Genomic DNA, 11,713 nt, shown 5'->3' with positions numbered 1-11,713 from the left:
CTTTTTATTTATGGCTTGTTCAAATGGTTCAAATGGCTCTGAGCACCATGCGACTTAACGTCTGAGGTCATCAGACGCCTAGAACTTAGAACTAATTAAACCTAACTAACCTAAGGACACCACACACATCCATGCCCGAGGCAGGATTCGAACCTGTGACCGTAGCGGTCGCTCGGCTGCAGACTGTAGCGTCTAGAACCGCACGGCCACTCCGGCCGGCTATGGCTTGTCGAAAGTTGGAAAACAAAAAGTCCACGCACATTTCAAATGCATTTGTATTAGCTATGATAAAGCTTCATACTGCAGTCAGTAGTACCTAATCGTTAGAGAATTCAATATTTTGAGAAGCGCAGTGTCAAGAGTGTGTTGAGAATACCACATTCCAGGAATTATCTCTCACCACGGAACAACGTAGTAGCCGACGCCTGCACTCAACAATAGAGAGGGGTGGCGGTTGTGTAGAGTTGTTAGTGTTGACAAACCAGTAACAGTGCGTGAAAAAACCGCAGAAATCAACGCGGGTCGAACGACGAACGTATCCGTTAGGACACTACGGCGAAATTTGGGGTTAATGGGCTATAGCAGCAAATGTCGCATGTCACGGCCTTTGCTAACAGCACGACATCCTCTGCAAAGCGTCTCCTGGGCAGGTGACCACATCGGTTGAGCTCTATTCGAACAGAAAACTGTGGGTTCGTCATTGATAAGAACTGATGGTAGCGTTCGAGTGTGGCGTACATCCCAAGAAGCGATAGATCCAAGTTGCCAACAAAGTACTGAGCAGGCTGGTGGTGGCTCGACAATAGTGTGGGCTCTGTTTACATGCAATGGACTGGGTCCTCTGCTCTAACTGAACCGATCGTTCACTGTAAATGGTTATGGTCGGCTACCTGGAGACCATCTGCAGCCATTGATGGACTTCATGTTCCGAAAGAACGATGCAATTTTTTTTAGATGACGATGCGCCATGTCAGTAGGCCACAACTATTCGCAAGTGGTTTGAAGAACGTTCTCCACAGTTCGAGCAAATGATGTCGTCCCCCAGATCACCTGACATGAATCTCATCGGCCATTTATGGGACATAATCAGGAGGTCAGTTCGTGCATAAAATCTTGCACTGGCAATACTTTCGCAGTGGCAGCGAGGCTAAATATTTCTTCGGATGCATCCAGCTACTTGTGAAGTCCGTCCCACGTCGAGTTGTTGATGTACGCCGGGCAAAAGGAGGTACGACACAATATCAGGAGGTATTCCATGACTTTTGTATCTCATTGTAATCACACTGTGTCACATTTCGCTATTAATTACCATACGTCTTGTACAGGCAGAGGTGCTTAAAACTCACAAACTAAGCTAAACCTTAAATGCCGCTGGCTCCAGTCAGTACTGCGATTACCCTTTACTTGACTTCTCCACCACACAAACCTGGATCGGGCATCTGTCTTTCGTAACCAGATATAGGAAGAATAGTCTTTGATGTGACAGAAAAGTGTCGTACAGTGTTCTTAAGTACATCGCTCGCTCATAGTCTTTCAAATTATTCATTAAATGGGCATTAAGTATGTGAAGGTTTCCGTAGTGTGTTGGTCCAATAAAATCCTCTCCAGCTACTAAATGTATCTTCCCGTGGGACTGAGGAAGTGTAGGCGGAGAATGCTTCTCGTAATGTCGAGGACGCCCTCAGGGTTGACGCGGTTACTTACCCGAGAAGATTGTGTTGAAACATTAAGCAATCATTTACTCCCTTAGTGGGCGTTTCTGTATACAATTATTTCGACACGTTTGGCCCCTCTCTTGCCCGCCGTCTGACGACGTGTCTCTCGCGTTGCAGAGAAGCTGGTGGAGACGACGACGACGCCGACGCCGACACCATCGTCGGTGGGCAGCAGCGACGCGGAGGGCCGCGAGACGCCGCCAGAGATCTCGTCGTCGACGGCGGACGGCGGCGTGTGCACGCCCACCGGCAGCGGGGGCGGCGGCGGCGGGGGCGGCAGCGGCGGCAGCAAGAGCTCGTCGCCGCCGCCCACGCGCAACCCGCTGCTGCAGGAGCGCTGCAACAGCGAGGAGCTGCGGCACGTCGTCTGCCACCTCGAGACCAAGGAGCTGTGGGACAAATTCAACGAGCTGGGCACCGAGATGATCATCACCAAGTCCGGCAGGTGAACCGCCCTCTCTGCTTGGCTGCTACATTCTCTGACGTGTAACGTAATGTATCCATTTCGAACAAAATGATCTTTTTCTGTGAAACTACCATCGATTCCAGGAAAACCGACCAGACTAAATTCAGCTCGCGCTATTGATGCATGGTTTCCAGACAGTTAACGATAGATGTGGTAATAATAATAACAATAATAATAATAATTTCACGTCCCTTAACGGCCTGATGCAAGTCCTGCAATTGCACACCACTTTAGCACCTTGCGTTGTCCCTAACCTATCACAATAATCCTACGAGGGAAACAGGCACTGCAGTTTAATGTGGAATTCGAACTACGTGTCGTTCGTGGCGAATCTTCACGTCAATTTCAGCTTACGTTTATGTTAAAGGCAGATTGAAAAATTTCTGTGGTTCGACCACGATTCGACCCCACTTCACCACTAGACCACCAGACTCGATATAACAGATGTAACGAGGTGTGTTTGATGTATCTAGGTTCAGCAAAATTTCCTGGCAATTGCAGTTTGCATGTTTTAGATTGTGTCCCAAGGAAGTGCCATTCATGAGACGTAACAGATACTACTATTTGCGACTTCAGATCTCTCCCGATTGATGCGATTACCTCTGCTGAAATGTTATCCGATAATCATGATAGTATGTTACTCAAAAGTGAACAAAAAATCAGTACAAGACTATTCATCCTTGCCCTTCACAAAACTTTAAAAAAACTTCAGTAACCTTTGGTTGCATGATTCATGAGTAGCAACTGCAGTCTTTCGAGTCATGTAAACACTTGGGAAAACAATGCGTGAAGATATGGACCTAAATGATCACTTAGGCTAAGTTGTATGTAGGGTTAATGGTCATTCAGAGAGGACACAGTCTGAGAAGGAGCCTGCTTTCAGCAGATGTACAGTCTACAGTGTGATATTAATGCAGTGTTTGAGATCTACATCATGTAGCACTAGTAGGAAACAGCGACCATATACAAAGTAGAGGAGCACAAATTCTTGCAGCGCTGTTTGCTCATAGAACTAAGGATGATAATAACGGGAACGCTAAATAATTTCACTTGGCAGATAAAGGAAGACTTCTAAAATAGGATGCAAATTGTATAAATGGATCTATTAGGTAAAAAATTTGATTTTCTTGAAGCTTTCAGCTTCATTCGTCAGCTTCATGATGAACAACCTGCCATTTAGTTATTGGGTTAATGGTTAGTTATTGTGATATTTCGGCATTAAGTAAGGTACTGCACGGAATTCGAATACTTTTCGATGAAAATACAAACTATTAGTTTGCATTTGGTGCATATTACGTCATACAGTATGTATACAAAATGTAGCTAACACACAAAATTTTTCTTTAATCTTGAGATCTATATCTGTCTCGAATGCCGAGAAAACGGATTGCATGTACTGCACCCACTTTCACACGTACACGCAAATGATAGAACGAAACTGAAATACTCACATCATCTGTTATAAGTCGTAAAGGTTCGAGATATCGAAATGAGTTTTTAGCAAATGATAGCATGCAAGGAGGATTCCCACACTTTTAGCAAGGACACTCTTATCTATCGTGACATAAGAGTAGCTACAGATTTTTATCAATGAAATAATGTAATTATCTGAAGGGCCATCGTTAGTTGGTAGAATGAGAATTAGTATGGGTTTGCAACAACATAAGTGAAGAAATTTCACATTTATTTTCATAGAGAGTATGATCTTCCCGTAAGCTACTGAGCTGACTTGTTCTCAGTTGTTTATTTAATGATGAGAGTAGACTGTCTCAGAATTCTGTCACACTTGCAACTGCATTAGCGTCTTAGTAAGATGAAATTGTGTACAACTCATTGTGTTTAGTCAAAGGAAGCTGAGTTTAGCATAAAGACAAGAAAAAGAAAAAAAACTGTTTATCAGTCAGGAGAAAATAAATCCCTCCTTCTGTTGCAGTTTCAGTGTAATCCTGTAACCGACTGTACCTTCAATAATATACAGATGTCTTGTCGAATTAGTGGTCGTCCTGGCAGAACCTCGTAATATGATCATTTGGAGAGTCCCTAGCTGTAGCTTAGAAGTTATGCGAAATAAGTGTTTGTGTGTAAGCTTCCGCGGTAGAACTACTCGTCCTCTACCGTGCTGTGCCCCTCCGCAAGGGAATCCCCACTACTGTCGTTGTCCCCTTCCTACGGTGCCGTCTGCACAACTAGGGGCCAAGTAATTCTGTACATACTCTCTCAGTATTAACTTCACAAACCGCAACACCATGAAGTCATCTGAGCTCAAACATACACCATTCGAACTCACTCACATGCTCATGAAACATTCGATGTACTCTCTGAGTCATGATTTTGTGTGTGACGTTGTCTCACGGCTCGTCACTCAATGAGCTTGGAAGAACGCCGATCTTCCTTGTCACAAAGACAGAGCTGCTAGGCCTCTACATGAGCTATCTGCCTGAAACATTAATAATGTAAAGGAAATTGGTATCACTTAGCTGTTTTGGACGTTGAGAGAATTCAGCCGCTGCACTTGAATACTTGTGCAGGGCCAAGGCTTGAACCTAGATGCCCTGCTTCTCCAGAACACTTGCCTTAACCAGCTCGACCAGCCGGACGCGCTTCATGTCCGACCGAAATTCCCAAGTGCTGCTCATCACTGACACTGTGACCCCATTCATTTTCCAGATTGCTTGCTGCCTAACTGTATTCCGTCAAGGGAACGAACGACGGTATGCATTCGTAATCAAATAGCCTCATGCCCATCGAACCTTATCCGAAGAAGAGAAGACGACCGTTTTAGAGAAGAAGAGCATCCAGGTTCGAGTACTGGTCCGCTACAAATTTTCAAATGAAACTGTTGAATTATTTCAAATTCTCGAATCAGCTATGTCATACCAATTTTCTTGAATAATGATAGTAATACAGGATAAGTCGATCATCAAATACTTCAAGTTAGTCGATCATGGGTGTTTCTCTAAGAGTCATAAGGTGTTTCTTCTGTGGTGTTTCGGCAGATATTTACAATTTCGTTTTCCAATCTGCAGCTGGAGCCATCCCAAACAAAAACTGCTCATCACATCTTTCATGTGAAGTCCAGTGTGGACGGAAAGCATCGGTTCGTGTCCCGTTACAAACAAAATCATTTTTAAAGCGGTATTTTACCTGCCCATTCGATACAGTGGTCCCAAGTTAACACGGGCAGTAAAATACGAAGACTAAACAATATTCCAGCAGCGACTGAGCAGCGCTGCTACTGCGTGGCGGCAGCAATCAGCGCGAGCCAGAGCAGTACTGTCGACGCTAAAGTACTAGTTGTTCTTCGTGCTTTACTGTCCCTGTTAATACACTACTGGCCGTTAAAATTGCTACACCACGAAGATGACGTGCTACAGACGCGAAATATAACCGACAGGAAGAAGGTGCTGTGATATGCGAATGATTAACTTTTCAGAGCATTCACACAAGGTTGGCGCCGGTGGTGACACCTACAACTTGCTGACACGAGGAAAGTTTCCAACCGATTTCTCATACACAAACAGCAGTTGACCGGCGTTGCCTGGTGAAACGTTGTTGTGATGCCTCGTTTAAGGAGGAGAAATGCGTACCATAACGTTTCCGACGTTGATAAAGGTCGGATTGTAGCTTATCGCGATTACGGTTTATCGTATCGCGACATTGCTGGTCGCGTTGGTCGAGGTCCAATGACTGTTGGCAGAATATGTGATCGGTGGTTTCAGGAGAGTAACACGGAGCGCCGTGCTGCATCCCAACGGCCTCGTATCACTAGCAGTCGAGATGGGAGGCATCTTATCCCCATGGCTGTAACGGATCGTGCAGCCACGTCTCGATCCCTGAGTCAACAGATGGGGACGTTTGCAAGACAATAACCATCTTCACGAACATTTCAACGAAGTTTGCAGCAGCATGGACTATCAGCTCGGAGACCGTGGCTGCGGTTACCCTTGACGCAGTATCACAGACAGGAGCGCCGGCGATGGTGTACCCAACGACGAACCTGGGTGCACGAATGGTAAAACGTCATTTTTTCGGATGAATCCAGGTTCTGTTTACAGTATCACGATGGTCGCATCCGTGTTTGGCGACACCTCGGTGAACGCACATTAGAAGCGTGTATTCGTCATCGCCATACTGGCGTATCACCCGGCGTGATGGTATGGGGTGCCATTCGTTACACGTCTCGGTCACCTCTTGTTCCGATTGGCGGCACTTTGAACAGTGGACGTTACATTTCAGATGTGTTACGACCCGTGGCTCTACCCTTCATTCGATCCCTGCGAAACCTTACAGTTCAGCAGGATAATGCACGACCGCATTTTGCAGGTCCTGTACGGGCCTTTCTGCATACAGAAAATGTTCAACTGCTGCCCTGGCCAGCACATTCTCCAGATCTCTCACCAATTGAAAACGTGAGGTCAATGGTGGCCGAGCAACTGGCTCGTCACAATACGCCAGTCACTATTCCTGATGAACTGTGGTATCGTGTTGAAGCCGCAAGGGCAGCTGTACCTGTACACGCTATCAAAGCTCTGTTTGACTCAATTCCGAGACGTATCAAGGCCGTTAGTACGGCCAGAGGTGGTTGTTCTGGATGCGGATTTCTCAGGATCTGTGCAGCCAAATTGCGTGAAAATGTAATCACATGTCAGTCTAGTGTAATATATTTGTCCAATGACTACCCGTTTATCATCTGCATTTCTTCTTAGTGTAGCAATTTTAATGGCCAGTAGTGTATATATCGATAACACGAATATCGCACTAGACTTACTTGGAAATGCTCTGTTGAATCGGCACGTAAAATTCAGCTTTAAAATTAATTTTCTTTGTAACGGGAGGCGAACCAACGCTTTCTACCCACCTAATGTCGCACCTAGACTTGATTGACATTAATTTGTCTGGGCTGACGCCAGCTGCACATTCAAAAAACAAAATTGCAAATATCTGCCGAAAGACCAGAGAAAATGCGCCTGGCCGCTGCCAGGAGAGACACCTCGTATAATTGTATTAACTATTTGTTGCTAATATTCTCCGAGTTTATATTCATTCCTTATGGACCCTCAGATTTTCAGGAACATAAGCGTATGTTATTACGGAGCTTGTGAACTAAATGACAAGAAGTGCTCCTTCCAGTCGGGGAGCGTAATGGGGGATAAATTATTGCGTGATGGGAGAGCAAGTGCCACGATCCCCGCCCCGACAAATGGGGCTGGAGCTGTCAGAGTAGCGGAGCGAAGGCTGTTCCATTTGGCGCAGTCCGCGGCGCGGCGCCTGGAAGAGCGCGCCTCTCCAGACACGCAGCCAATTACTGCGCTACTCGGCACAGGTGGCGCGCGCCCTGTCAGCCGGAATGAGCAGCGCGGCCGGCCCGCTCCTGACGGCGTGGGAGCCCACACCTCGCGCCGAATCGCGCCTTACTGATTCACGGGCAATCGATAGCTGCGCTCGCACCTCGCCTCGCGAGCACCTCGCACCGCCTTCTCGCACGAGGATTAGTTTCCCGCGTCGGTCGATAGCGAACCGTCGTAGACTGCGATGCGGGCAATTTTCCTTTGTTGGATCCGTCCTCGGATCGGCAAACGTACACTCGTCAGTCGGCGACAAATGGTACACAATGATTTGTCTGCTGAAGTTATCGACGCTTGAAAGGTTATTGCGGTATCTACATTACACGTAGCTAGAAACGTTTACAGTGAAGTTTTCAACTAATCGTTCAGGAGAATGTGGTCAAACATCATGGACAAAATAAAACTGGCCCGGAAAAACGCTATATACATTTCCTCTCTGTTTGTTACGGCTTATCTCAGACACTACAGTAGCGACATTCATACGTTTCCACCAATAGACCGAGCGAGGTGGCGCAGTGGTTAGCACACTGGACTCGCATTCGGGAGGACGACGGTTCAATCGCGTCTCCAGCCATCCTGATTTAGGTTTTCCGTGATTTCCCTAAATCGTTTCAGGCAAATGCCGGGATGGTTCCTTTCAAAGGGCACGGCCGATTTCCTTCCCCATCCTTCCCTAACCCGAGCTCAAGCTCCGTCTCTAATGACCTCGTTGTCGACGGGACGTTAAAACAACACTAACCTAACCACCAATAGACAGACTGATTCTGGAGGAAGGTCTGTGTACATAATTTCATGTTTACAGTAATAATGACAGTGTCCGCAGGAGAAGTGCTGGCAACAGCATAAGCTTTTACTATTTGTGGCCGGCGGAAGTGGCCGAGCGGTTCTAGGCGCTACAGTCTGGAACCGCGCGACCGCTACGGTCGCAGGTTCGAATCCTGCCTCGGGCATGGATGTGTGTGATGTCCTTAGTGTGGTGTCACCGCCAGACACCACACTTGCTAGCTGGTAGCCTTTAAATCGGCCGCGGTCCGTTAATATACGTCGGACCCGCGTGTCGCCACTGTCAGTGATTGCAGACCGAGCGCCGCCACACGGCAGGTCTAGACACTTACTAGCACTCGCCCCAGTTGGACAGCCGACTTTGCTAGCGATGGTTCACTGACAAATTACGCTCTCATTTGCCGAGACGATAGTTAGCATAGCCTTCAGCTACGTCATTTGCTACGACCTAGCAAGGCGCCATTATCATTTGCTATTTATCTTGTGATGCATGTACCGTCAGACCGATGTTCACCAATTATGGATTAAAGTTAAGTATTCCAGAAGCTACGTACTTTTTTTGCTAGACTCAACTCCTTTAACTGTCCCAGACCTCACGCCAGCCTGCGTGAGCTTAAACGCGTGCCTTTCGGCTATCTCATAGTGGCTTGGCTGTCTTGCCAAGTCACAACACTTAGGTTAGTTAGGTTTAAGTAGTTCTAAGTTCTAGGGGTCTGATGACCTCAGATGTTAAGTCCCATAGTGCTCAGAGCCATTTGAACCATTTGAATCCCTTCGATACAGTGCCCAGAGAAGCTATGTGAGAGGTGTTAAAAAGTTTCGACTATCCTGAACACTTGTTCAGTTGATTCCAGCTCTCCGTGATGACATGTTTGGGCGCGTCTGACATATGTCCTATTACTAATGGGCTCAAACAAGCGTGTGTTTGCTCTGTATCTAGCTGCCGTGCTTTATAAAACTTAAACGTATATTTGAAGAAGGGCTCTTTAAAGAGTCCAGAGTACACATCGTAAGGTTCACAAGTGTCACTCAGGTTACTGAACTGCAGTATGCTGACGACAATGCTTCTGTAGCTCACACGCTCGCAGAGTTGCCAGTGTCTGTACATTGTTTCGGTACTGCATGTAAACGGTTTGGTCTGACCATCAACATCCTAAAAACAAAAGTGCTAGCACAGCAAGCTCCTGGAGCTGCATTTCCGAATTTCAGTATCTCTATTTCCACTACACCTTAGAACAAGTGTGCCTGTATTCCCGCATGGTACTAATCTGCTGGTCCACTTGGGAGCCAACGTCTTGCTGCATCAATAAGCTCCCCATCACCCACGTAAGTAATTCCGCACATATGGTCCTTCGTTGCCCTTTATGGTCATCTTAGTGTTAACTGTCATCTTAATGTTAATTTTAATGTTAATTGTGATCCGTCGATCGCCTCGAATGGGAGTACACGTACTTTCCAACGAGGCAGCTGCGTGAGACCGGCCGGCAGGAGGGAGATCGGACAGGTTTGCGTAATCTTGTTGTGATGCTGACAGACTCACAGACTCAGACAACGACTGTCTGTGCTTTTGTTCGCTGCCTGGTCTCCGTAGACGTTCTGCAAGCGCCTCTGGATGTCCACGGTGCTCTGGTTTTCCGGGAAAAGAAACCCAGTGACAGCCCTCTGTTTGGAACGCACCGCCGATATAAACGCCATTTTGAAGGCTACGAATGGCGCTGCCGCCTATCGGAACTTCACGAAAGTTTAGTGGCTGAAAAGGGGACATTCTACGATCCCGCATTTTTCAACCGGAACTGACCGATAAAAAAAGGCGTTGCATTACTTACTGAACGCCCCTACTAGTTTAAATTTTTAAAAAGTGGATGTCTTGATTTAGCAGCTATAAGAGTTAAAAATTACTTGCATACATCAGAATAGTCTCCACATTATCGACACCGAGCGAGGTGGCGCAGTGGTTAGCACACTGGACTCGCATTCGGGAGGACGACGGTTCAATCCCGTCTCCGGCCATCCTGATTTAGGTTTTCCGTGATTTCCCTAAATCGTTTCAGGCAAATGCCGGGATGGTTCCTTTGAAAGGGCACGGCCGATTTCCTTCTCAATCCTTCCCTAACCCGAGCTTGCGCTCCGTCTCTAATGACCTCGTTGTCGACGGGACGTTAAACACTAACCACCACCATCTCCACATTATCTGTTATATCTTGACAAAAATCTCTCCTTCATATATTTATACGTTCTGGGTATACTCTGTCTCGGCTGCCTCATCCTATGTGTATTATGATATGAGTCGTCATGCTTCAAATTGTTCGTTATCACGCTGTTGATTAACTGGTCTTTGGCTAACATATGTTGCTTTTTTTACTCGTCCTCCGCTTTCGGTCATTGTGATAGGGGGAGGCCAAAAAAGAAAATTGTGAAGTTTTTATTTCCTGCCTGTTGGTGTTGTGGTTGCAGAAGCGACTTTGCTTACATTATACGAAGGATTAGCTGAAACGTTTTTTATTAACTGGTATGGGTTGATCAATATTGTCCCAGGATTCGTTGCCGAGTGCAAATTATCCTTACTATTTATGACAGAAATTTTTAACCCATTCCATTCTCTTAGCATTCCCCTTCTTTTTCGCAGTGGAACAAGTGAGAAATGAGCAAGTATTTTTGTTTCCGCCCTCTCCTTTTATATTTTTGACAGCCTTGCGTAAGAATGCCAACAGAAGCGGCGGAATGAAGCGACGAAATGAGATCACTCTGCTGCAAAGGCCGTCGCAAGTTTGCCACGCACTTTTCAGTCGTAAACGTCGTCTCCCTTTCACGTCAGACCGATGAGGATTCGCGCGAGCCTTTGATGTTCGCAGAACTGGATGGCTGCAAATCAAGAACGCATCTCAAGAGTTCGTTTGATCTGCTGTGTAAGTCGGCGTGTAGAGGTTGCACACATTCGCATACCTGAGCGGTGCCAGGCGTTTCCTTGCCGAAAGGCCATACCATTTCAGTGTCCCTTCAGTGCTCTGCAGCTAACAACCAGGTCCCGCAGAGACTGAAGTACGTCGTCCACACACGCTTGCGTGCAGCACGTCTCCGGATCGAGCTCGCCAAGAGGTCACAAGCAAATACTGACCTAGTTGTAATTTACTTGTACTTAATTTCCCTTTGTGAAGACTTGAAACGTCATTATCGCGATCTTGGTAAACTTCTCAAGGTCATATTAGCCAGCGATATGCCACAGTTGCAGCGATATGGATTATGTACCGTCACAATGGAAAATCCATGGCAGAGCGCCATTCGAAACCGGATGTCCTGGATATCACGAGAATGCTTCCAGGACTGACTGGGTCAGTGACGTTTCCTCTTATTGAAGTAACGAGGTCAGTGAACTGTTTTCATTCCTTTGATTTCAGTGTTAGCAT

The 11,713-nt window shown here is 46.5% G+C and overlaps 1 protein-coding gene across 1 annotated transcript in view; it reads left to right on the top strand.

Moving 5' to 3' along the window:
* The first annotated feature begins 2,031 nt into the window (after positions 1-2,031).
* LOC124775842 (T-box transcription factor TBX20-like) overlaps positions 2,032-11,713 on the top strand; it is a 235,516-nt gene continuing 225,834 nt past the window's right edge. The window contains exon 1 of the mRNA XM_047250677.1: positions 2,032-2,160. Within this exon, the coding sequence (XP_047106633.1) occupies positions 2,138-2,160 (23 nt within the window). The 5' untranslated portion in view covers positions 2,032-2,137. The remainder of the gene's footprint in view (positions 2,161-11,713) is intronic.

The sequence above is a fragment of the Schistocerca piceifrons genome, chromosome 2 (assembly GCF_021461385.2).
Source record: "Schistocerca piceifrons isolate TAMUIC-IGC-003096 chromosome 2, iqSchPice1.1, whole genome shotgun sequence".
Classification (NCBI taxonomy): domain Eukaryota; kingdom Metazoa; phylum Arthropoda; class Insecta; order Orthoptera; family Acrididae; genus Schistocerca; species Schistocerca piceifrons.
This window is presented reverse-complemented; position numbering and strand designations above follow the sequence as displayed.